This window comes from Lates calcarifer, linkage group LG15 (genome assembly GCF_001640805.2).
Source record: "Lates calcarifer isolate ASB-BC8 linkage group LG15, TLL_Latcal_v3, whole genome shotgun sequence".
Lineage (NCBI taxonomy): Eukaryota > Metazoa > Chordata > Actinopteri > Centropomidae > Lates > Lates calcarifer.
The window spans coordinates 6,018,288-6,044,341 of NC_066847.1; the positions used below are offsets into that span (position 1 = coordinate 6,018,288).

General features: G+C 37.0%; 2 protein-coding genes across 7 annotated transcripts; one reads left to right on the forward strand and one right to left on the reverse strand.

Moving 5' to 3' along the window:
• The first annotated feature begins 667 nt into the window (after positions 1-667).
• LOC108899589 (uncharacterized) lies at positions 668-13,452 on the forward strand. 3 transcript variants are annotated; one of them, XM_018700098.2, is made up of 25 exons: positions 668-827; positions 2,257-2,530; positions 2,763-2,806; positions 2,886-3,162; positions 3,290-3,333; positions 3,737-4,022; positions 4,296-4,343; positions 4,566-4,609; positions 4,855-5,143; positions 5,380-5,423; positions 5,718-5,988; positions 6,367-6,410; positions 6,746-7,004; positions 7,305-7,367; positions 7,544-7,664; positions 7,923-8,137; positions 8,232-8,485; positions 8,960-9,088; positions 9,568-9,709; positions 10,237-10,266; positions 10,410-10,469; positions 10,702-10,733; positions 11,112-11,394; positions 11,665-11,709; positions 12,049-13,452. In XM_018700098.2, the coding sequence occupies exons 2-23, from the start codon at positions 2,266-2,268 to the stop codon at positions 11,370-11,372; spliced, it is 3,222 nt and encodes a 1,073-aa protein (XP_018555614.1). In that variant the 5' UTR covers positions 668-827; positions 2,257-2,265; the 3' UTR covers positions 11,373-11,394; positions 11,665-11,709; positions 12,049-13,452. The 3 variants fall into 3 exon arrangements, with proteins under 3 accessions (XP_018555614.1, XP_050931908.1, XP_050931909.1); XM_051075951.1 differs by lacking the exon at positions 10,410-10,469; XM_051075952.1 differs by lacking the exon at positions 7,305-7,367.
• On the reverse strand, positions 13,234-25,994 carry LOC108899588 (uncharacterized). Of its 4 annotated transcripts, none has more exons than XM_051075949.1 (22): positions 25,833-25,994; positions 24,659-24,706; positions 23,843-24,129; positions 22,926-23,199; positions 22,621-22,664; positions 21,881-22,169; positions 21,602-21,645; positions 21,028-21,313; positions 20,404-20,447; positions 19,438-19,726; positions 19,109-19,152; positions 18,434-18,719; positions 18,235-18,278; positions 17,429-17,687; positions 16,630-16,673; positions 16,474-16,547; positions 16,146-16,360; positions 15,801-16,051; positions 15,534-15,662; positions 14,611-14,746; positions 14,451-14,480; positions 13,234-13,971 (listed from the first exon to the last, which is right to left on the reverse strand). In XM_051075949.1, the coding sequence occupies exons 2-22, from the start codon at positions 24,666-24,668 to the stop codon at positions 13,703-13,705; spliced, it is 3,348 nt and encodes a 1,115-aa protein (XP_050931906.1). In that variant the 5' UTR covers positions 24,669-24,706; positions 25,833-25,994; the 3' UTR covers positions 13,234-13,702. The 4 variants fall into 4 exon arrangements, with proteins under 4 accessions (XP_050931906.1, XP_050931905.1, XP_050931904.1 ...); XM_051075948.1 differs by having other exon boundaries at positions 16,474-16,544; positions 24,647-24,706; XM_051075947.1 differs by having other exon boundaries at positions 24,647-24,706.
• Between the last annotated feature and the right edge of the window lie 60 nt (positions 25,995-26,054).

The window sequence follows — 26,054 nt, forward strand, 5'->3', positions numbered from 1 at the left end:
AAGTTTTTATGATTGCATTGTGTTGAAAGCTCAAATTCTTTAAAATATTATTCCCAGATTTTGCAACCATGCCTTTCCTTGGTCAACATGTGGATGAGGCACTATGCTGCAGGTTCTCTGTGAAATGTTATCAGTGTGAGGAGTGGTTGTGAGAGAGAAGACTGATGTACCTTTACCCCTGTTGGACTTAGTGTTACTGAGGTGTTCTGTCTCCAGCTTTGCACTCATAAAGGATCAGTGTCTGGACAGATGAAATTGAGGCTGAAAGTCTTATTTTAAGGCAAGACACCGCAGGTGAATAGGGTAAAAAGAGACGTCAATATAAATATGAGGCATTACCTAATTAAAAATTCGCTGATTTGCATTTATTTCCAGGATAGAAATCTAGGCTGGAGAGGAAAGGACGAGAGGAGAGCGGAGCTTAGTCCCCTTTCTGGGCGTGGTCAATTCCACATATTCTGTATCTTCGTGGCAGTTTAGTGGATGATAAGGACATCCTCTTTGTCCTGTACTTGTTCTTCAGGTAGAACCTGCTCTCACAAAGTTCACAAACATCTGCCTCAAGTCGCTGAACCAGCGAAAGTTAGAAATGTAGCGGTATTTTCAACCCAACCCTGTTTTCAAACCTTCACAGAAACTGAAACTGACCTACCCATAATACGGGGGGTGGGGGGTCCAGCCTGATAACTGACACTGGGAAGAAGAGCACTGAGCCAGGGTTTAGCCTGTTTAAAATACAGTGATGAATGATTTCCCGCAACATAATTGAGCATTAGTTGATTTCAGGTCGTAGGCTACTTAAGCTGACTTTGAAAGAAAAAAAGGTGGTAAGTCACAATGTTTGCCTGTTACACTTAGCTCACTTATTGTAGCTCCACTTCCTGTTTCGAGCAGAGACTGTGGCTAACGCTACATAAAGACTATAATACTCAGCGAAACTGAGCGCAACTCAATACCAACTGTCAGTTGAGGAAGACCGCGAGGTGCTGTTGACAATTCAGAAAAAAGTAAAGTGAACCTTGTGTTAAAAATGATTTTGTTGGTGTCCACGAGTCTCTGGTCATGTTTGTGCCTGTCTCACCTTCACAGTTCTCCTATATCTTCTGGCTCACAGCTTTTCATTTATTATTGGAAATGCTGGGAACATAGAGGGAAAATTATATCTGTAGCCTGGTTTCTGTTTCTGTCCGTTTCTCCTCAGAGCTCTTCGTAGCTAAACATTAAGTGGAGCTGAGGCGACTCCTCTTATACTATGTTCTCAGTCAAAAAAGTCTCTGAGATCTCTGACTCTGAGGGGGAGATGAAGGCCCAGTGGAATCCAGTGAAGAGAGAGTTTCTACTACACCCTTGAAGAAAATGAGCTATATGGTGTGAGAACATAATGGTTAAAGTGCATAAATCGCTAGTTATATAAAGCATTCTAATAGAAGTGTAGTTAGTGTAGGTTGAACAGTTGAGAAGAGTTGAGAGTCAAATTTTGAGTGAATGTAGTATAAAGTTTATAAATATGTATATTGAATGTAAGTCAAACTTAAAAATACAAATATTTCTAAAATCTTAAAAACTTTTTATTGTCTGGTGCAAATTTATGAAGAAAATATTTGCAGTTGTTGCCTTTGTTTATTGGTCAAAGGACTCTAGGTTCACCTTGTTAAATAGATTAAAAATCTACTTTGTAGCAGAATATTTTTTGTAGTTGTGCTGCTGATTTCAGAGATGTTAGAAATCACACATTCTGCGTTATTTGACTTGTCATTATATCAGGAAATCAAACTTCTACTGAAACCCCAGCCCTTTTGTTGCTTCGTGTCATTGTAACGTGTAACTGTGAGGGCAGACTAATGAAGTGGGTTTGGCTTTCCAGCACAGTACTGGTTCAGCTGCTTTGTGTCTACAACTACAAAATACATCAGAGTAACAGAGTGCTGTTCCACTCTGTTGAAATCTACTGACTGTGAAGACCATAGTCTCTGATTCACATCCTGTTAAACCATTCAGTGATCTTTTATTCCCTGGGTGGAGGAATCTGTATTTTTATGATTATCAACTCATTTGTCATAGATTTCCTTTACAAAACAAATGTAATCTTGTTTGTTTTATTCACACTCACACTGTGTGATCTTGCTGATAAATTAGCAAAGCCACATGTCAGTATTGATGGCATGAATTAAATGCAAAGAGATAAGTTTACAGCATACAAAGAACACACATCCTGTGCTGCATAATACTGTATAATATATCCATTTAATTTTCCAGGTAGAAACAATGATGCTGAGGACGCTGCTTCTTGAAACACTGAATAAACTGAGTTCTGAGGAGCTTGATGAATTCAAGTCACTCATTAAACTGGAGAAAAGTTTCCCACTCATCTCAAAGAGCCAACTGAGAGTGGCACACCTGAAGGATGTAGTGGAGCTGATGGTCAAAACGTTCAGCCAAGAGTGTGTGGAGGTGACCACAAATGTTTTAGAGAAGTTGAAGAGGACTGATCTGCTGCAGAGATTGTCAGATGTCAGCTCAGGAACCAAAGGTGAGGCAAAGAAGACAGAAATATGTGGAAAAAAAATGTGAAAATAGGAAAGTACATCAGCTGGGAGACAATACAGATCCATTCAGCATTGTTTGCAAATCTTTAGCCAGCTCTACATGTTATTATCATGTCAGTGTCACTTGGGGATGAAATCTTCTGTATTATAAATTTTTATGAAGCCTGATGTTAAAGCACTTACTAAATGGTCATTCTCTATTTCTTTTCTCCTCAGACAAACACTTTCTGGTTGAACCGAAGACTGCACTGATCCAGAAAGTGAGTAATAAACTTTTTTGAAGACTTTTTTTCCCTGCTGAATTCAGACAGATCACTCTCTTATCTTTGAATTTACCAGGAAGAAACACTGGCGTCTGTTATAGAGCTGCTTTTGAAAACACTGGCTGATTTGAGCGACAGAGAGATGGAGGACTTTAAGCAGGTTCTCCTGAGTCAAACTGACTGTTACAAACGCTACTCAGAAATCACATGGAGGCTGCTCATGATGACAGACCTGCAGGACACAGTGTTATCAATGGTGCAGACTTATGGCCAACGGTCTGTGGAGAAGACCAAGGAGATTTTAGAGATGATGAAGAGGACTGGTCTGGCTGACAGCAGCTCAGTACCTAAAAGTAAGACAAAAACATCTTAAAGTCATAAAACTGCTCATTAGCATGTGTCTCATAAGTTTATAAGCTATGTCTTCCTCTGTTTACCTGATGTCAATCACTTATTTTTATTCCCTTTCTTTTTCCTCAGAAAAACTCTCCATGGATGAACACCTGTCTGCACTGATCCACAAAGTGAGTAATGCCAAATCTGTATATGAAGTGCAGCTTTTCTTCAATTAGATGAAGGTTTAAACTAATGAGTCTAATTAGCCATGTAAACTAAAATTAGTAGAATTCTTGTAGATGAGACCACTCAGCCCCTCCTCCTGTCCACCATCAGTATCTGTCCAGCAGAGAGTCTTAAATCAGCAGAATATAGGTATATAGGAATATAGAAGAATAGAAGAGATGATGATGCCATAAGACTTGTTAGCCACTTTAATGTAAAAGCTGTTCTTCCATTTTCAAAAGGAGGTCGCACTCCTAAAAGGGTTATGAACCTCTGGTTTAGGTGGTATTGCAGAAAGGCATATCTTTAAACAAAAATGTCTTAAATAATGACATTGATAAGACATTTGATATTTGAATTTTCCAGGTGGCAACAATGACGGCTCTTAAACAGCTGCTTTTGGAAACACTGAATAATTTGAGTCACAACGAGTTCAAGAAATTCAGATGGTTCCTGCAGCTCACATTCTTCCAGAAGTGTCTTCCACAAATCCCATGGAGACGACTGAAGAGGGCAGACAGGGCAGACCTGCTGGTGGATGTGATGGTGGAGAGGTGCGGGCAGCAGTCTGTGGAGTTGACCATGGAGGTTTTCATGGACATGAACAGGCCTGATCTGGTGCAGAAGCTGTCAGAGTCCAGCTCAGGACTCGGTAAGATAAAGACAACAACTGTCACATTAATCTAATAATAAATAAATATGCATGGTTACATGAATTGAATGAAATTGTCTTTTTGTCTAGATTTGATTTGACATATACTACACCTTTGTAACTATGGCTTCCTCCTTTAAATTCACACACCTGAAATTAAAATATTAAAGGCTTCTGTTCAGGACTAATTGTATTATTCACAGGAGAAGCACACAAAGTTTGACAAGTTTTTTTTAAATCACAGAATTAAAATTTTCCTTGAATGTATTGCAGCTTCAGGATCATCAGCTGAAGTATTTGGCATGAATACTACAGAGGGAGGTAGGTGCCTTCATAAAAAATGTACAACAAAATAGCAAATATTATTACTTGAACTAAGAATAAAGTTAACTGAAGCAGTTCTGAATCTTTCCATAATTATTTTATATATTTATTTTCGACATTTCTGTGTCATTATGTTGACAAAAGTCCATCAGGTGAAACTGGACATTTATTTTATTTAATTTATGTTACTTTAAAGTAGATTATTTGCTTTCCTCTCAGAAAAACCTTCTGTGGATGAACGTTGGCCTGCACTCATCCAGAAAGTGAGTAATGTAAAATCAGTTTGACTTTTCACAGTCCAGCTTTGATTCAACAGATGCAAGTTTGAAATCATCTTCAACATTAAAAAAGTTAAGATACAAAACAAATTCCTAATTTTCATTATATAACAGTTTGTCTTGTTTACACATGAAGGAAATCTTTAGCAGGTAATAAAATAAAAAGTCATGAACCTGTTAAAAGAATAAAATAACCCTTTAATCCTTAACTTTTTCTTTGAACTTACCAGGAAGAAACACTGGCGTCTGTTATAGAGCTGCTTGTGGAAACACTGTCTGATCTTAGCAACAGGGAGCTCAAGGACTTTAAGCAGGTTCTCCTCAGTCAAATTGACTGTTACAAACGCTACTCAGATGTCACATGGAGGATGCTCAGGATGACAGACCTGCAGGACACAGTGTTTTTAATAGTTCAGACTTACAGTCAGCAGTCTGTGGAGAAGACCAAGGAGGTTTTAAAGAGGATGAGGAGGAATGATCTGGTGCAGAGGTTGTCTGACAGCAGCTCAGGAGCCAAACGTAAGATAAAAACGAAAACATGTTTCTTCTTTATGTTTCTTTACAATATAAGATTAAATGTGTGGCATAAAAAATCTGTTTTATGACTGATGAGACATTCAAATAGTGCGGGAGACGTGGCAAAAGTGACAATTTATGTCACTTAAGAGGAGCACTACTGCATGATTACATAACAGTTTTTACTGCTTTACATTACATAAATCACTCACAAGTCATTTTACTTCTTTTCACCACAGAGAAACTCTCTGTAGATGAACACCGCTCTGCTCTGATCCAGAAAGTGAGTAAAGTCACATCTGTGACTGATTTAATGCAACAGAGCTTTCATCCAACAGGTGCAGGTTGAAAATGATTCTCATGATTCAATGATTCAAATAATATGACCTAAACTCCCAAAAAATAAGGAAAAAGTAAACATGTTATAAGCAATACAATTTAGTAAGTGCTTTAACATCCAGCAGAACACCTTATAACAACTGTCAACAAGAACACTGATAAATAGCAAAGAGACACATTAATTGTAATTGTCCCAGTGGATTAAATACATGTTTCATGAATGTATTGACTGTTCTAGGTGGCAACAATGGCAGCTGTTAAACAGCTGCTTATAGAAACCCTGAATGAGGAGGAGCTGGAGAAATTCAAGAAAGTCCTACAGTTGGTTGTTGTTGAGTGGGGCCTCCCAGACATCTCACGGATGTTGAGTCACACTGCTGACAGGGTAGAAATAGCAGATTTGATGGTGGAGACCTACGGCCATCAGTCTGTGGACGTGACCAAGAAGGTTTTCGTGAAGATGAACAGGACTGATCTGGTCCAGAGGTTGTCCAGCTCAACACCCAAAGGTAGGACGAAGATGACAAAAATTGTGACATTACACAATCATAAATGTAAGACATTCATATTAAAAGTTGTAATGAAAATAAATCTACTTGATCAGAAACTTAAATCTGTGAAATATAAAAACATGGAGCAGGGATCAGTAGATCATTAATTAAATCATTCTCACACAGCCACAACAGAAACTGAATGTTATAGGTTTAATTTGTTTAGTATTTGTTGCAGGGCTTTTGTGATGGACCTCTTTATATTGTGAAGGTATATGTGTCATTTTGCAGTAAATTCATTTTATTTCCTTTTAAAGAAGCTGAGCCTTATTACAGTTCATGTACTTGGATGTGTAATTCGATTGTTATCCTGAGTCAGTTTTCTTTTCTCCCCAGAGAAACACTCTGGTGATAAACATAGACCTACACAGTTGGAAAGAGTGAGTCTGACTTTACACAGCACAGCTTTCATTCAACAAATGCAGGTTGAAAACTCAAACACAAACTAAACCCAGGTTAATGATCAATGACAGGGTTGATGTTCAGTCCCCAGCTACAGCAGACACTGTGTTTGAATTGTTGAATGATGTATATATACAAAGATTTGTGTGTTTCTTTTTAAATAGATTGTGTTAAATGGACATCTGACCAAAATTATACATAACTGGCAGTATTTCCAAAGGTTTCACTTACATTTTTGCCACTGTAAATCTTAATCTCTTCCAGCTGAGAATATGTACATTTCCTGAACATGTCCTTTGATTTTATTAAACAGATTCTTTTGGAAACACTGAATGGTTTGAGTCATAAAGAGCTCAAGAAATACAAGTGGTTCCTCCAGTTCTCGTACTTCAAGAGGGGCCTTCCACAAATCCCATGGAGCCAACTGGAGAAGGCAGACAGGGCAGAACTGGTGGATCTGATGATGGAGATGTGTGATCAGCAGTCTGTGGAGGTGACCAGGGAGGTTTTCATGGACATGAACAGGACTGATCTGGTGCAGAGGCTGTCGGAGACCAGCTCAGGACTTGGAGGCAAGACAATGAAGACAAAAAATTGTGACATTAGACAATTGTGTAATGTGTATAAGAGCAGGTAGATTTTTAGTCTTTAACTGCTTTAAAATTGCTTCTGCATTGTCTCTTTGATTTTTGGCTTGGGACAGGACACTGACTATATAATATGACTGCAACATCAACTCCCATTAGTTTACATGTGTGATATTGGCTGCTACCTAGTTGTTTCCTGTAAACTATATACAGTAATAGTGCGAAACAAATTAAGTTATGTGATTGCTTATGCAATTTTCTATTATTTCTTGCTTTCATGAGAAGATGACAAAGACAAGCAAGATGACTATGATGAAGACAACAAAAAAGAATCCTTGTATTGTCCAAGTATGTTTACAAATGCAGGAATTTTGACTTCAATTTAAATTTCACTAAAGTTTGTCCTGTTTAACATTTTACACAGCACACAGTGCTAAGGCAGCAAAACATATGGAAAGTTTCCATAAGATTTTATACATTAACATAACATCATTTAAAACTGTTTTCCAATGTGTTTTAACAAGGACATTCAGGAAGCTTGGAGCTTGAGGGCTGTGGAAGCTGTATGGTAATCCCTCCCATCCATTCACCTGCACTCAAACCCGAAGTGAACAGTACAGATGCAGATGAGGCTCCAACATACAGGTAAAAGGAACATCTTAAATACTGCAGCACAGTGAACTTTAACTATACGAAAAAGTTAAGCTTGAAGGAAAACTAGAATCTATCTCTGTGCTGTTACTGGTTTTATCAGTGCAATATGATTATTATAGTGGCAATGCTACATTTCACACCAAATAAAATTAAGGCAGATATTTTCAAACATTTACATTTATTCCATTGTTCCCCTAATGCAGTATTTTTGTGCATAAACACAAACTCACTGTCTTCTCCATGCCTTAGTCTACAGTCTGAGGCAGGAAACTTTGAATGCAGTGTCTCTGCCTTACGCTGGGTCTGTAAGGAAAAGGTCAGCCTTAAGTACCAGTTTTGGTCTTGGGAGGGACACATGGAGAGGATGGCGAGCAGACGATACATGCCTGCAGGTCCCCTGATGGACATCTCAGTCATTTCTGGGAAGTTAGATGAAGTTTACCTGCCGCACTGGATCTGTGTTGGTAAGTGGACTTTTTACATTTCTCATAGCATGTGTACAACAACTGATGCGGTCCTTGTCTCCTCACTAATTGTGTGTGTTTGTATTTTATGCAGAAGACAACCCATCAATATTAGACAGGTTTGCAGTCCTGCACATAGATAACTGTGGAGATGTTGTGGAAAAAGTGTCTGAGGTCACACCATCCCATGTCAAGTTATCTGAACCAGTTTTCTCTCCAAGAGCGGTCCTGATAAAATTCGGCATTCCTTGTAAAATAAAGTGTCAAGTGTTAATATATTATCAACCCAACGCATCATTCCTCAAACTACATGTATATCTGATCCCATGTGATCCTGCTCTGAAACAGGTAATTAAATATCCTACTGTCACCAATACATAAAGATTAACAATGACACCAGCTACATGTAGCTAGCCTGTACTCTGTACATAACAGAAGCCACGTGAAGTGCTGCCACAGTGGGATATTAGGTCCAGTATGGAAAAAGTGGAAAATTTCAGAATACTGTCTTTAATATTTTTTGTGAAAGGTTGTTTTATTTTGACAATAAAATCTGTAAGCTACTCTCACCTGTTTACGCACCACCACACTCTCTACAAGAGTGTATTTGGTTACAATATTATTAAATATTTAAATATTATGACTTTTTCCCCAACTTCACTCTCACAATATGACCTTTTCTTCAATATGGCTATTCTTGAATTATAGATATTACTCTAAATAAAAAACATATTGCTTGTTCATGAATGTACTTTAAAGCACAGATGACAGTTCTTGCTGCTGAAGCAGCTTTGTGCTTACACTGTATTGCTCTTCTTCCAGATAGTGGACAAGAAAGAATCCTCCTATCGTTACAAAGCAATCATAAAACCACACCCAGACAAGTACCTGAAAATGCACCAGGGATTCATCCTCACAACAGACATGGACACAGCAAAAATTCTCCCAAAGGTACATAGCAAAAAAACTGATGTTTTGACATAAGGCATACACAACTTTCAATCTTATGGTACCGTAGGTATTCAGACAAATTACTAATAAATACTGAGCAGACTGAACACAGACTATAAAACTTCTGTGGAAGCGATGCTGCAGTTTATAGTCTGGTAATATGCATCGTTGTTTGTCTCTCTAGATAAAGCTTCCAAGGCCCGTTTAGGTACTTTTTGTGTCTAGTGGCAAATCTGTTGACTTTTTGGCCTCACAGTAGCTACTTAAAGAGAGTCACTAATACTGCTTGGTGAATGTGAAGTTGAGCAGCTGCATGTTCAGTCCACACAGTAACAAAGGAGTGGCACATGTGCAGACCAGTCACTAATTGATAGTATTCAACCAAGGGATTCCTTCTCTTTTGTTTTTGTTGTGTATGATTTAACTTCACTTTCTGACTAGCAAAACTAACCTCTCCTCCTTTTATATTTTCTACACAGAAGTTAACCCTCAGATATGACAGTCAAGACCCAAACTTCTATGAAGTGTTCATCAAGAATCCAGACAGAAACTTCTACCTTACACTCTTGAGCTCTTGCAAAAATAAGGATGTACTAGTGTGGACCTGTGAAATTCGAGAAGGTAAATGGCTGTTACTTACAGTACACTAGGAAAAAGATCATTTTATGTGTTAAATGCCAATAATAATTGAATTAGACCCATATCACATTTTATGGTGTAATAATCTCACAGCAATTTGATTTTTGTGTTTACCTGTTTATTTAATACATGGTAAAATTTCATCTTTTTCATTTCCATGAACAGCCACAAACTCATTTGTGCTATAGACTACAAATATGGCATTTACCACCAGCTGCCTCGCAAATGAAACCTGGTGGTTTTTGCTGCACACAACTGTAACTGGTTCTTACATTTAAGATAACAATCATCTGAAGTGCCTCCCTGCTGGCAGCTGCAGTGTTACACTGGAGAAAAGGGTCCAAATACAATGAGAAACCACTTTATTTACCACCCTTATTTTATTCAGCTGAAATGTCTTGGCATTGAACTTTTATTTATTTATTTATTTTTTTTTTTTTGGTGAATGCAGAACATAACACCACAATATCATCTCTCCATATCATGTTTTGTTCTGGATTCTATTACAGATGACTTTCCAAGCTCTATTCCTGTAGAAGGTAAGATACTGCCTGTAATGAGTATTAGAAGAAATGCTCTGTGGTTGTCAGTCATACTATAACCTCACATCTGCTGGAGATGTTGTGATTGATTGATTGACTTTATTTGATAAAGAAATAAATTGGCCATAAATTTCTAACAGCCACGGGATCCTCAGGTGAAGCAACTGGTGTAAATACTTTGGCTCAAGATAGCTCCACAGGTATTAAGTCATTTTGGTCATCTTCACTTTAAACATAGAAAGTTATGAGTTAAAGTAGTTATATAGAAAGCATTTGATGGCTGTTATCTGGCTCTGGGTGTTTTATTACAGTATGGGTGACAGGATCAAGACTGCATGTGCTTCATTGGTCTTTTTATGATAAAAAGCATTTTTGTTGTCAATCTGATTCAATCTAATATAAATATAAATCTAATCTTTCCTTTCTCCTCAGTGGATGAAGATCTGTCTGAACAGTTCAACAAGGTGAGTATTGTCACAACACAGCTTACATTTCTATAGGAAAAAATTAAGTACTTTAAATTATGATGCAAATGTGCTATGTAATTGTCTTACTAATTGCCTATACTCATGTGCCTATGTAGCCTTTGTAAATTTTCTTTTAATGTCTTTTATATGTCATCAACTTGCCAGAGACTGAAAACATGATGGACCCAAGTTTTTGTATTAATGTGCATTGTCCCTTCTTAAATTAAATAAACATAAACCAAACTCATGATTTATATCAGATGGCTCTCACACAGCTGATGCTACATTCAGGGGAGCTTTTCAGTAAATATATTACCTACCAATAATTTTATGGTCAGATTATATTCTTGTGTTTATTCATTTTGAATTCATCAGGCAACAATCACACCGGTTAGAGAGAAGCTTTTGAAAATGCTGGAACATTTGAAAGAGGAAGAGTTCAAAGGATTTAAGTGGTACCTGGAGGACAGTGCCGTCCTGCCAGGCCCCACATGCATCCCAAAAAGCAAACTGGAGAAGGCAGACAAGTTAGACCTGGTGGAACTGATGATGCAGACCTACAACCAACAGTGTGTGGAGGTGACCAAGAGGGTTTTCAAGAAAATAAAAAGGAATGATCTGGTGCAGATGTTGTAAGACAGCAGCTCAGGATCCAAAGGTGAGCTCTGAAACAAAAACAAACAAAAAACACATATTTTCTTAATGTATCTTTGTCATTGTCTTTGACAAAACTCTTCCTTCATATCAATATTTTCCAAGTCATCACTTTTTTTCAACAGTGACAACCACATTCAACCAAATGAGTATTCCATGTCTGAAAGAGGATTTTAGCTTGCTATTTTCTTACATGTCCTGTTTTTTTAGAGAGCTAAAACAATGAATTTGTCTTCATTCACCCCTGTTCAAATTTTCATGAAATGTGTTGCAGCTTCAGGATTATCAGCTTGAGCATCTGGTGTAAAGACAGAGGGAGGTAGGTGCCCTGCAAAACTTACTGAGATCCTAAAACAATAAAAACACAAGACATTAATGTAATTCTGTGATTTTAAAGTTGACTGAGGCTTTAAGTTGACAAAAATAGCAACCACTGATTCATTCCCAGCAGTTATCATATGGACTGCCATGAAACTTTGTACAGACATTCACAGACTTTGGTGATCCTTTGATTTTTCTGATGCTGCCACCATTAAGTTCACATTTTTTTAAGACTGGTGGTACAAAAATGCACCTGTCACAAATGCATGAGTTGTTAAACTGTTAAAAGTCAATTAAGGTCTGATGTCACTGAATTTTTTATTTCCTTTCTCCTCAGAGAAACACCATGAATGAACAGCGGTCTGAGCTGATCCAGAAAGTCAGCAATGTCACTGTGCCTCAGTAGAGCAGGTGGTCCACTAATAATCACATGTTGAAATGACACTGAAACCTACATTGCTCCTGATGGTCAGGCTAGCTTGAGTGGTAGCTGTGATTACATTCACACACTGATGATAACTACCATGAGGCAAACTGTGAGCATTTTGGATGTTTAGACACTTATCCATCACCGTAAAGGAGGCATCTGATTGGTCCCAAATTCATTCTGTAGCAAGACAATGAGCCCAAACATACAGCTAGTGTTAAAAAAGTTAGTTAAAAACTTTCTTCAGATGATTTGGCCCCCACAGTGCCCCGACCTCAACATCATGTCTGGGATTACATGAAGAGAGCGACGACACAGAGACAGAAGAGCTGTGTTCTACCTGCAGTGTACCTTAGAGAATTGGTGCTGTTTTAAAGGCAAATCAAAAATTTATTTGATTAAGTTTTTTTTCTGTTTACTACTCTTTGTATGAAGTTAACCGATAAATACTCTTATTTTTTTTATTGATGGCATTATTCTTGAAAGAAGAAATTACGATATATTCAAGAGAAAAGAGGAAATGTATATTTAAGGTTGTCCTCTCTTGTCCATAAGGTTTTTACTTAGGTCAGACTGAAGAAACTGAAATTTGCAAAGTTTTTAAAACGGACATTTAAAATGATCATGTAGCTGTACAGCCTAAGACTTTTCTATTTAAAAAAATTTATATAGATTAAGCCAGTTTTAAAAGCATTAGTGAAAACTTCCTGTAGATTTGCAGGGCATGAAATCACATTAGCAAATGAAGTCATATCAAGACTATTTATTTAAAAGCCACATGTTAAACAAACTCATAAAAAATACACAATGTAAAAAAGTGCATAACCACAATTATGTTTGTGTAGAATCAAAATCTGAAAAAGTGCAAAGTTTGCTAAATTGTATGTATTTGATTTTTCCCCTCGAGTAGCAGGTAAATCAGTTGAAGTTTATTTTGTTAAACTGACTTCCACACTGTAATGTATTCTAAAAGGGGAGCAAGGTGAAAGCTGTACACCGTTCACAGCCCAAGCTTAAGTTTAAGCTTAATTTAAATTTATAGTTGCAAACAATGACATTTGACATCTGGTGGTGGAAGAGAGGGTAAACACAGAGAGAACAATAATGAGTTTATTTTTTCTTATGATTATAAGGACTGTTATTAATCCTCACAGGATTCACCATTGATGGATTTTAAGACTTATTTTACAGTAAAGAAAGTAAACTTTTTAATAGTTTTTTAATATTGTATTTAAACTCAGGGAGTGCCATTGTAATCTTGTTTTTTGTGGTCTTACAAAGCAGCGCAATAACAATAAAGTTTCTTATGTCTTATGTATATTTTGTAACTCGATATGCAATGTATTTGCCATTGGCCCCCCATAAACTTGAAGAACATCCTTCAAAGCATCCCAGAGAAATTGCTTTCACAAGGCCAAAAACATGTTTTGTAAGGTCACAGCGACCTTGACTTTAGACCTTAGACCACAAAAGTCTAATCAGTTCATCCTCGACTCCAAGTGAACATTTGTGACAGCCATGGCTGGAGGTATGGTTAAAGCAAATTTAACCATTGTGACAGTTTTTATGACTCATTCCTATTGAGATCGGAAATAAGACATGGCTCCTTCTCTTCAAGGGTTCTGTAGAAGATGTCTTTGCTTTCATGTCCACCAGCTTTCAGGGGACCACCATAGAGCTTCCTCATCTTCTCTTGAGTGGTTGGAATTGCCCTGATTTGATCATAATCTTCTTGTTGGATTACACCATCTTTCAGAAGATTATCCAAGATTGGTCCTATATTGCTCACTCTGTCGATCAGGTCACACTGGTGTTCATCCACAAAGTGCTTCCCTGAGAGCAGAGAGATGAATAACTTGTTTTATGTTGATATGTGGTGATGTTAATTTCTTGAAGATTTACAAAATGAACAGGTTAACTGCAAAGTGACACTCAAACCTCTTCAGTAGTGAAAAACAAAAAATACCAACACAAACATCTGCTGAGCTAAAATGGTTTGTCATATTTGAGTTTGAACAGTTAAACAGTTGGTTGTTTGGTTTGATTTGGATTCATCACAAGTTAGTTTTGGCATTTGTTTTCCAAAAGCAAAATGTAAATTCAGACTCCTTTAAAAAATATACATTTTATTGACAAATAGATGAGTACATGCCTGTCAGGACGTTACAATCAGGCAATAACTCTATAGGCACAAAACATAATACCACTGCCATAAAATAAATCCATATATGGCCCCTGATGTGCAGATGAAATCTAAAACTGAAATCCAAAGTGCAGTTCCATCTAAATATGAATCATTTGAATTGTCTTACCTTGTTTTTGGCCTGTGCTTTGGTATTCATCTGACACACACACACAAAAAAAAGCAGAGGTAGAAATATGGATATGTATCTAAATCGTAGATATCTGCTTTACTAATAATGCATATGTAACTCGGTGTAAATAAATTCTTGTAGTATTATTTAAACTGACCTTTTCGAATTACACAGGTCCATACAGGCTGAGGCTCATCTTCTTTGGTGAGACTGAGCTTGAAGTTTGTGTGTGGATTTTCAATAAACATTTCAAAGAAGTTGGGGTTTCTGCTTTCATATCTGAGCTTTAATTTCTGCAGTAGAATAAACCAAAAAAAAGAGAGAAAGGGAGGGAAGTTAGATTTAGAGCTAAAGTGCACTGGAATTGTTCTTGGGTTTTTTTTTTCTTCTTTTTTGTGTTTTCAAATGAGGTGAATGATAGTCTCACTTGAAGTCACAGACATTTATAGAAAGGGTCACATGGGATCAACAATTCCTGTAATATTCTATAGTAAGAGGGTATGGAGATAATAATAATAAAGACATGTAAGCTCCCCTCCATTTGCATTCACAGAAATATCTCACTTTGTAAATCATATTTTAGGGTAAGTATTGATGTTGATATTATTTGTGGTGATAATGTTAGTTATGTGAGTTTATATGTAGTTTTTTTACATTTAAGAAGCTATCACAAGGTTTTGACAGTACATCTAAGTGAAACAGCCATGGGAATATGAAGCTACAAGTTGAACATTAAGAAAAACACTGCAGTGTTTATATTTTTATTATTTGAGCTTTTCAGAAAGATTTAGGTGGGTGGAACAGCTGGACAGGTCTTGAGCTCTCTCTGAGACTTTATCACAAGCTGAAGAAAGTAGCAAACTTTTAGTACCACACGGCTTGAATATGGATAAGGAGTAAATTAATTTTACAAGCCTTGGAGCCTTCCACAAATGTCTTTCAGAGTCTTTCAGGGTGGCTCAAGACATTTAAATGATACTTGTGAACATTAAAAAACACACAGCAATCACGTGTTCAGTTGAATTCATCTGATAGCATCACAGTTCAATCCATGATATTTGAAAACAGTTTAAACCATACCTCAGGGTAAATTTCTGCACTGTCCAAATCAGCTGTTAGGATGAAACGCTCTTGCATTTTCAGAGACTTCTCTGGATGTGGCTTACGGATGATTTTGTATCCAAAGGATAATTCCCTCTTGTCCATTGCCTGTGGAAGACAAAAAACATAATCCAACACACACACACACACACACATAGACACACTGTTGTGTGTTTCTGAATTTATTTGTGGTCCATTTTGTATCTTATAATAACTGGTGTTAGTGACAGTAAGGTATGTAATAACCTGCTGTAGACCAGGATCACATGGAATCAGATAAACATGGAGTGTGAGGAAAGCTGTGTTGGTCTTATATATTAACACGTTACAGTTAATTTTCACAGGAAGTCCAGCTTTCATCAGGACCGCTCTTGGGGAGAAAACTGGTTCAGATAACTTGACATGGGATGGTGTGACCTCAGACACTTTTTCCACAACATCTCCACAGTCATCTATGTGCAGGACTGCAAACCTGTCTAATATTGATGGGTTGTCTTCTGCATAAAATACAAACACACACAATTAGTGAGGAGACAAGGACTGCATCAGTTGTTGTACACATGCTATGAGAAATGTAAAAAGTCCACTTACCAACACAGATCCAGTGCGGCAGGTAAACTTCATCTAACTTCCCAGAAATTACTGAGATGTCCATCAGGGGACCTGCAGGCATGTATCGTCTGCTCGCCATCCTCTCCATGTGTCCCTCCCAAGACCAAAACTGGTACTTGAGGCTGACCTTTTCCTTACAGACCCAGCGTAAGGCAGAGACACTGCATTCAAAGTTTCCTGCCTCAGACTGTAGACTAAGGCATGGAGAAGACAGTGAGTTTGTGTTTATGCACAAAAATACTGTATTAGGGGAACAATGGAATAAATGTAAATGTTTGTTTCCAGGATTTAGGATGTATATTTTTACCTGTATGTTGGAGTCTCATCTGCATCTGTGCTGTTCACTTCAGGTTCAAGTTTAGTCCAGTCGCTGGATTCCTGCTGTAGAGAACAGTCATTTTTGTAACGTAATGGAATTACAACATCGCATAAATGAAAAAGATAAATGAATGTAAGGGATTACCATGGAGCTTCCACATTCTGCAAGCTCCAGGCTTCCTGAAGATCCTTGTTGAAACAGATTGAAAAACATTTTAAATGATGTTATGTTGATATTTAGAATCATATGGTAACTTTCTGTATGTTTTGCTGCATTAACACTGTGTGCTGTGTAAAATGTTAAACAGGAGAAATTGTTGAGTGAAGTCTAAGCTGAGGAAAAGTGTCATCACTTCACAGGGCTTCTGCTATGTACAAAGTACAGGCTAGCAACATGTAGCTGTTTAAGTAGCACAGACATGCTAATGGCTCTGTGAGGCTGTACTTAGGCACAGTGATTCTTTAAGCTAAATTCCAACATGTTAAGATGCTCACAATGACAATGGTAACATGCTGATATTAAGCAGGTGCTATATTTACAATGTCCACCATCTTTATTTATACTTATAATATCCCTGTATTGTCTGCATTATATTCAGCTGGCCAAATAACTGGCACCATAAGCTTGTACATGTCTTTTATTAGGAGGAAGTGGGAGCTCTTTTTGTGAAGAAACAGAATGAGTTGAGTTTTTTGAGTGGATGGAAGAGAGAACATGGCTGCCATCAATGAAGTAGTTGTCAAATGAGTGTCTTTTGTTGAGTGACATAGGGATCACCAAAGTCATGACGTTTTAATCCTCGAGAACCATTAATGTTTGTTCTACGAAGAATTAATGGCAAAATGACACTAAAATCTTACTATGAATTATAAAATGTATTTATTAGATGTAAATGAGATACATGACTGTACACTGTCAGAATTTTTTGTCTTCTTTGTCTTACCTCTGAGGCTCTCTGACAGCCTCTGCACCAGATCAGTCCTGTTCATGTCCATGAAAACCTCCATGGTCACTTCCACAGACTGATGGCCACATCTCTTCACCATCAGGTCCACTATTTGCCCCCCGTCTGCCATGTTCAGTTGGCTCCATGGGATTTGTGGAAGGTTCTTCTGGAAGTATGTAAACTGCAACAACCGCCTGAATTTTTCAAGCTCCTTGTGACTCAGGTCATTTAACGTTTCCAAAAGAATCTGTTTAACCTGAAAAATTGGAAGGATATTTTAACCAAATGCATAATTTCTCAACTGGGATTGTTAAAGATTTATTTCTTTACATTATCTATCAGTGTTTTAGACATGTGGATGTTTTAATTTTTTTCTGCATGATCACTCCAGTCAGTGATGATTATCTTTACCTCATTTTCTTTATCTTTACAGAGTGCTATATGTCTATTCATTTCTTGGCAACATCAAAGGAAAAGATAATTCCCTTTATCCTTTTGCACTTTAATTCATGTAAACTAATTAATACCACATGATTTAGATATTACTTATTTTTATTTATGTAACAGTGAAGAGGTGTTTTTTTCTCCCTTGACATGAAGCTATTTATAATAGGTTTAAATAATACATTTATTTATTTATCAAAAGTTGAAATAAAGTCAGTCATCAGTTCTGTGTTAAATTCACTGGTGGATTACATTATTGCTAAAGACCTCAGCCTGAACGCTGTGAGAGTCATTGAATGTAAAATGTGTATTGGTTTGTATCATGCAGCTGAATGAAAGTTGTGTAAAGTCAGACTCACTCTCTCAGACTGTGCAGGTCGATGTTCATCACCAGAGTGTTTCTCTGAGGAGAAAATACATTTCAAATTGATTTAGGATAACAAGCTAAATGACACTTGCAAGTATATGGACTTTACTAAAGCTGAGCTTTTTTTAAAGGAAATAAACTGACATTTATAAGACATGCAGAGTTATGTAATATGAGGTTGTCTTTCTTACCTTTGGGTGTTGAACTGGTCTCTGACAACCTTTGCACCAGATCAGTCCTGTTGATGTTCATGAAAACCTTCTTGGTCACCTCCACAGACTGATGGCCGTAGGTCTCCACCATCAAATCTGCTATTTCTACCCTGTCAGCAGTGTGACATGACATCCATGAGATGTCTGGGAGGCACCACTCAACAACAACCAACTGCAGGACTTTCTTGAATTTCTCCAGCTCCTCATGACTCAAATCATTCAGGGTTTCCAAAAGCAGCTGTTTAACAGCTGCAATTTTTGCCACCTGAAATAATAAGTGCATTCATGAGACATATATTTAATCCACAGGGACAACTACTAATGTGTCTTTTTGCTACTTATCATCGTTCATGTTGACTAACCCTGAAATGAGTCACAATGGAAGATTTTGAGAATTTAAAGTTCACAGTCAAAGTTGAAAAGTGTACATGCTGACATTTTCTCATCTCATCCTAAATGGTAAAGATGTCATGATATTATGTCATGTTTGTTGTTGTTGGAATATAGATTCAGTTCTGTGAAAAGTATCTAGAATAAATCATCAGCCTGAGTTGTATCATTATTTAAAATGTTCAATATCAGGATGATTTCCAACCTGCATCTGCTGAATAAAAGTTCTGTTGTGTTAAATCAGACAGATGTGACTTTACTCACTTTCTGGATCAGAGCAGAGCAGCGTTCATCTACAGAGGGTTTCTCTGTGGTGAAAAGAGGTAAAATGACATATGAGTTATCATATCATATCATATCATTGCAAAAAAAAAAAAACTTAAACCTCCTGAGAGATAACACATTGTATAAACTGTCACATTTGCCCCATCTCCCACAATATTTTTATGTTTTATTAGTTGTAAAATATATATTTTTCCATTTCCAACATTTGTCTACATTATAAATCAAACCACAAAATGCAGAAGGCAAAGACAAAACTTAAAAAAAGGTTATGGATATGCAATGATTTTATGTTTTTAACTTTGTCTTACTTGTGGCCCCTGAGCTGCTGTCAGACAGCCTCTGCACCAGATCAGTCCTCTTCATCTTCCTTAAAACTGTCTTTGTCTCCTCCACAGACTGTTGGCCATAATTCTGCACCATTAATAACACTGTGTCCTGCAGGTCTGCCACCACGAGTAGCCTCCATTGGGAGTCTGAGTAAGATCTGTGAAAGGGAATTTGACTCAGGAGGATCTGCTTGAAATCCTTGATCTCCTTGTCACTCAAATCAGCCAGAGTTTCCAGAAGCAGCTCTATAACAGAGGTCATTGTTTCTTCCTGGTAAAGTCAAAGAGAGAGTTCATGAAATGTGGACATGTTTAGGTTACATTAGCCATATCACACAAGGTAATGATATAAGTGATAATATCTGTAGGCCTGCTCGTGTGTACCAGATTCTTACAGACCGCCTGTACATATTTCTTTAGTAGCATCAAGGTGATCACTTTTATCCTATGTTTGTTTTAGTCTTTTAACAGATTCATGACTATTTATTTTATTACCTGCGGAAGATTTTCCAAATATGTAAACAACACAAAATGAATACAGCTTCACTTCTAATCTCTGATCTCTGATAAAAATTTGGAATTTGGTTTTGATCATAATTTATAATATTAAAGATAAATATGATTTTAAACCTACATCTATTGAATGAAAAGTGTATTGATAGAAGTAGTGCTGCAACTAATTATTATTATGTCTAATTATTATTATTATGTCTTGTTCTGTCTGATCAACAGCATAAATCTCAAAGATAATTAAAATGATACAAAACAAAGAGAAGAAGAGGACCCTGGAGAAGAAGCTGGAACCAGAGAATGTTTTGCATGTTTTTGAGAAAAAAAATACTTAAACAATTTATCTATTGATAAATGATTGGTGATTATTTTTCTGTCAATCAATAAGCTGTTTCAGCTTTATACAGTTTGAAGTTAGACAGATGTGTCTTCACTCACTTTCTGGATCCATGCAGAGCAGCATTCATCTACAGAGAGTTTCTCTGTGGTGAAAAGAAATAAAATGACCCATTAGTGACTTTTTAATCAAATATGAAGAATCTACTTAATATGAATGCCATCAAATCAGTTACCGGTTTCACCTGATGAGCATGACGTCACATAGGTTCATACACTGAAATGTAAAAATGAATAACTACTGGGCTTTGAAGAAAGCATTCAGCTCTGTATCAGTCAACATTATTCTGAGTTCAAGTAATAATATTTATCATTTGGTGTATTATCTCTATTACTCTCTATCCCATAAGGGTCGAAGGGGGCTGGAGCCAATCCCAGCTGGCACTGGGTGAGAGGTAGGGTACACCGTGGACAGATCACCAGTCTGTCAAGGGGCTGACATATAGAGACACACAACAATTCACACTCACATTCACACCTACAGGTAATTTAGAGTCACCAGTTAGAGCATGTCTTTGGACAGTGGGAGGAAGCAGGAGTAGCTGGAGTGAACCCATGAGAAGATGCAAACTGCAATCCTTGTCTAATTTCACATTAAGGATTTCATAACCATGCATATTTACCTATTATAATGAATTAATGTGACAATTATTTTCTTTATCTTACCTTTGAGTCCTGAGCTGGTCTCTGACAGCCTCTGCACCAAATCAGTCCTGTTCATGTCCATGAAAATCTCCCTGGTCACCTCCACAGACTGCTGGCTACACATCTCCACCATCAGATTCACTATTCCTGCACTGTCTGCCCTCTGCAGTTGTCTCCATGAGATGTATGGAAGCTCCTTCTGGAAGCAAGTGAGCTGCAGGAGCCACTTGAATTTCTTGAGCTCACTGCGACTCAAACCAGTCAGTGTTTCCAAAAGCAGCTCTTTGACAGCTATCATTGTTGCCACCTGAAAAATTTTAACTTAAATTTAAATTAAAAGAAAATTCAAAACGTATCTTTTTGCTTGTTCACAATGTTACTGTGCTGCCAAAAACTGAAATGAGCCTGACACAGACAAAAGTAACCTGTTTTCACAGGTCTACGTTGTGAGAGCTGTGAGAAACATCCAATCTAACTTATGAGTTTGGTTTAATTCATGACCATTAACATCATTAATGCTGACAAGATTTTAAATCATTATCATATTTAATAAAGTCTGTACTTCACATGATCAGAGAGATGTGACATTGCTCACTTTGTGGATCAGTGGAAACAGATGTTTATCCACCGAGTTTTTTTCTGAGGAGAAGGAAAGGAAATAAAAATGAGTGATTGACATCAGGCAATATTATTTGTTTGGAAAAGTGACATATAAGTTGTCATGTTTACCTTTTCTCCCACATAAAATATATTTTGTAAACCAGATGATATTTCCTCTTTTCTAAACATTATAAATCTGTGTTTCATAATGTAAAGCGATGAGAACATGGCATGTTATGGATGATGTTTTTGTGATTTTATTTTATTGTCTTACTTTTGGCTCCTGAGCTGCTGTCACACAGTCTCTCCACCAGATCAGTCCTGTTCATCCTCTTTAAAACTTTCTTCATCTCCTCCACAGACTGTTGGCCATAAATCTGCACCACTAAAGCAACTGTGTTCTGCAGGTCTGCCATCATGAGCAGCCCCCATGGGATGTCTGAGAAATGTCTCTGATGGGGATCATGATTCAGGAGGACCTTCTTCAAGAATTGGAGCTCCCTGTCGCTCAAATCAATCAATGTTTCCAGAAGCAGCTCTATAACAGACGCCATCGTTTCTTCCTGGTAAATTCAAAGGAAAAGTTCATGGGCCAAAATTGCAATCTTTCACCTTGGATTATTACAGATCTTTCCGTTCACATCTCATCAATGTATGTGCTTAAAAAAAATAAATGCAATGAGATTATATCAGTTGTATAAACTTTTTTCCTCCTCTATAATTACTTTTTGCAAACACATTCATTATATATATATATATATATATATATATATATATATATATATATATATATATATATATATATATATATATATATATTTTCCCAGCAGCAGAAAAAACATTAATTCTTAACTTTATTGGTAAATAACACTGATGTTTAGAACCTCATATGGGTCTTAACTTGATCGGCTTCAGTTCTGTGGGAGAGCCATCGGAGAAAAATTTGATATTTTGTTTCTATCATCTATTATAATAAAAACTGAATAAAAGTCAGGTTGATGTGACATTACTCACTCTCTGGATCAGTGTAGTCCACTGTTCATCTGCAGAGTGTTTTGCTGAGGAGAAAGGAAATAGACAAAGACCCATTGGCTATTCATTTAACAACTGGCTTTATAAAGATTTACAAAAAATCATCCAGTGACACTAAAACCTCCTCAATACAGCTACTTAAAGATTTTCCAACCATGTTGACATTTGTTTTTGCCATATGTGCAAGTGTAAAAGGTCTGATTAAAAAAATGTCCCTCAGCTGATGTACTTTCCTACATCAGCAGCACTTTTATGTTTTTTACATATTTCTGTCTTCTTTGCCTCACCTTCGGTTCCTAAGCTGACGTCTGACAATCTCTGTAACAAATCAGTCCGGTTCATGTCCATGAAAACATCCATGGTCACCTCCACACACTCGTGGCTGAACGTTTCAACCATCAACTCCACTGCATCCTTCCTGTTTGCCTTTGTCATTCGGCTCTTTGAGATGAGTGGGAAACCTTTCTCCAGTTTAACACGTGCCTTGAATTCGTCAAACTCCCCAAAACTCAGTTCATTCAGTGTTTCAAGAAGCAGCGTCTTCATTGTCATTGTTTCTACCTGGAAAATTAAAAGGATATATTATACAGTATGCAGCACAAGATGTATCGTCTTTGTATGCTGTAATACCATGGCTGGAAACTGATCTCTTTGATTTCATTCATGCAAGCAAGACTCACATGTGGCTTTGGAGAAACATAACAAAGACAGATTCCTCCACACAGGGAACAAAAGATCACTGAATGGTTTAAAATGATGTGAATCAGAGACTATGGTCTTCACAGTCACCAGATTTCAACCCAGTGGAACATCTGTGGTAGATTTTGGACAGCACTCTCCACCACCATCATCAAAAAATAAAATAAGGGAATATTATTTGATGGGAGTTCATTTGTCAGTTAAACAGGTCTCTGCAGAGTATTTTCCAAAATAATGCAAGTGTAGTTAAAAGACCTTTTTTTTGGTTTAACATATATTAAAGTAAAATACTAGCTTTATCTATACACTTTATATTATAATAACATTTGTTTATCTACATTTCTAAACCCATGTGATAAGGGCAACATAACACACAAGACAACAACTTATTCACTTTTCAAATTTGATTCTCAGTTGTATTCACCACTGAGTGAGTTTCATAAACTAAAAACCTACACCGTCCACATTTCCATCAGACTGTTTATATAACTACAGATTTACTCACCTGAACTTTATCCAATGTGTTCTCACACTTTGTTTTCTTCAGGTAATCCAGTAGATATGGCTCATGTGTTTCAAGGATGTTGTAGAAAATCCTCTTTCCTTGACCTCCACCGACCTTCAAAGGTCCACTATAGAGCGCTCTCATCCTCCCCTCAGTGTCGGGGATGGACATGATTTCATCATAACTTTTTTTATTGATAACTTTGCGTGAGACGAGGGCTTCTATAACTGGTGTGATGTTGGTCACTCTCTGGATCAGCTCCTCTTGATGTTTATCCACAAAGAACTCTGAGGATAAACAAAGCGAGACATAAACTAGGGTCATTTGTTTGGAGATAATATGCATCAGAATATATTTCAGAAAATGTGGGGCAAACAAAAATGCATCAAATATTACAAAACCAAAAAATGAATGTCTCTTGTTTTTCCAAACAAAAGACTTCTGGAGTGATTTTGATTGGCAGGTGTGTGTGACTCTTTAACCAAAGCACTGCAAACCACATTAGCGTCAGTCTTAGAGAGAGCACTCACTGTTGTTAATAGAAATTTCATTTAACTTTGAAAAAATAAATGTGACATGTAACAGCAAACATCAATGGAAATGTTTATTATAAAGCTCTTTAATTTCAGTTTGCACAATTCTGTTTAAATAAGATGGCAGCTCTTCAGTGATAAAAACTCTTCATTAAGATAAATCATTTCAAAATATGGTGGTGGTTCAATTATGTGGAAAATGAGGAAATAGGTTTTACAGTCAGACTTTGTATTGATCCTGTATGTGAACATAATAATGTGAACATAATACCTGTGCACCTACCTTCCGCCATGTTGCTTACATCAGTTGATGCTGCTGAGGGTCAAGCAGCTATAAAACATTTGGGAAAGTTAAGATGTCAGAACAATGTGTTGTTCTTTGACATCATGCACACTTCATGAAAGCTAGATAATATCAATCATTATCACATTTAATTAAATGACAGCTCCAAATGTGTAGCCAAGAAAAATCTACAGAAATATTTTCACATCACAAAAAGCACATCACAATCAGAAAACCCAACAGTAATTGCGTTTTGTATAAAAGTCTAGACACCTATTTATGCAGTACTTAGTCACACCCTGATGGTGGATTTTGAGGTCAACTTTGGATCATTATCCTGTTTTAAGGGCCAGATTCCTTTCAGTTTCTCTCCATAAATGCCATTTCTTGGTGGAATTTCAGTGAAAGCACATTGATAGTTTTTGTAGCTTTAGATACGTAAAGGTTTAGATACTTTGTCAATTAAGCCCCGACCAGTTAATGGACATTTTAGGAGTGAAAATATGTCCAAACTTTTCCACATGCCACAGTTATTGTTTTCTGCTTTCAGAGATAATGAAAAAACAAAACAAAACAGTGTATTAACACTTTGAGAAGACTCAAATGTTTGCTATAGGGGTTATATTTACAAATTATATGTAATTTTCACAGGTGTGCCTAAACGTTTGCATACAGTTGTATATACATTGTACATACAACTGTAGAACAGTTTATTAATAATGAAACTGGAGATTAAAGGAGGAAAATATAAAAAAGTAATGATTAAAAAAAAAAAAAGAAGCTACAAACATAGTGTTAAAGATCCCTCATAGGTAGCTATAGCACTGTTACGTTCTATTAGTCTAGGACCCCAAAGCAGAGATGCACACACACTGGAGAGTTCGAACAGAAAGTTCTTTTAATCACCAAACTGACCAAAACCAGAACAAAAAGCAGACAGGTGAGGCAGGGAGTTGGCTGGCAGGAGGAAGTCTTAGCAGCGGTGCAAAGCCAAAACCATAACAAGCACAGTTATAAAAGTATTATCAAATTACACAAAATCTCTTACTGGCACCGTGATTATGGGGATAATGCCCTGAATTTATAATCCTAGCATGTCCGATTTGCTTAAACACGCACACACAGGTTGACCTTGATAGGAGTTTGTCTAACCAGACGTGGAAATAAAACTTACCGGGTCTCTCTCTCTCTCTCTCTCTCTCCCCCCCCCCCCTCTCTCTCTCTCTGTGTGTGTGTGTGTGTGTGTGTGTGTGTGTGTGTCTTCACTATCTTTAAAAGTTTGACTAAAGCGAATCTAAGATAAAGTTCTGCCACGTTTCTACCTTCGCTCCCTTCCCCGGGCCAGATGTTTGCAACTTAGTTTCGTTTCACCTCTACCTCAAATCACCGCCCATTT

Bases quoted from the DNA above. Each gene is read 5' to 3' on its own strand.
- LOC108899589 (XM_018700098.2), top strand. From the start codon at position 2,266: ATGATGCTGAGGACGCTGCTTCTTGAAACACTGAATAAACTGAGTTCT. The intron at 6,411-6,745 runs GTGAGTCTGACT...TTTATTAAACAG, and splicing joins GACCTACACAGTTGGAAAGA to ATTCTTTTGGAAACACTGAA. The intron at 9,089-9,567 runs GTACATAGCAAA...TTTTCTACACAG, and splicing joins CAGCAAAAATTCTCCCAAAG to AAGTTAACCCTCAGATATGA.
- LOC108899588 (XM_051075947.1), bottom strand. From the start codon at position 24,668: ATGGCGGAAGGTAGGTGCACAG. The intron at 18,279-18,433 runs GTAAGAAAGACA...TTTTCTCCTCAG, and splicing joins GACCAGTTCAACACCCAAAG to AGAAACACTCTGGTGATGAA. The intron at 17,688-18,234 runs GTGAGTCTGACT...CCAATTTTTCAG, and splicing joins GACCTGCACAGTCTGAGAGA to GTTAAACAGATTCTTTTGGA.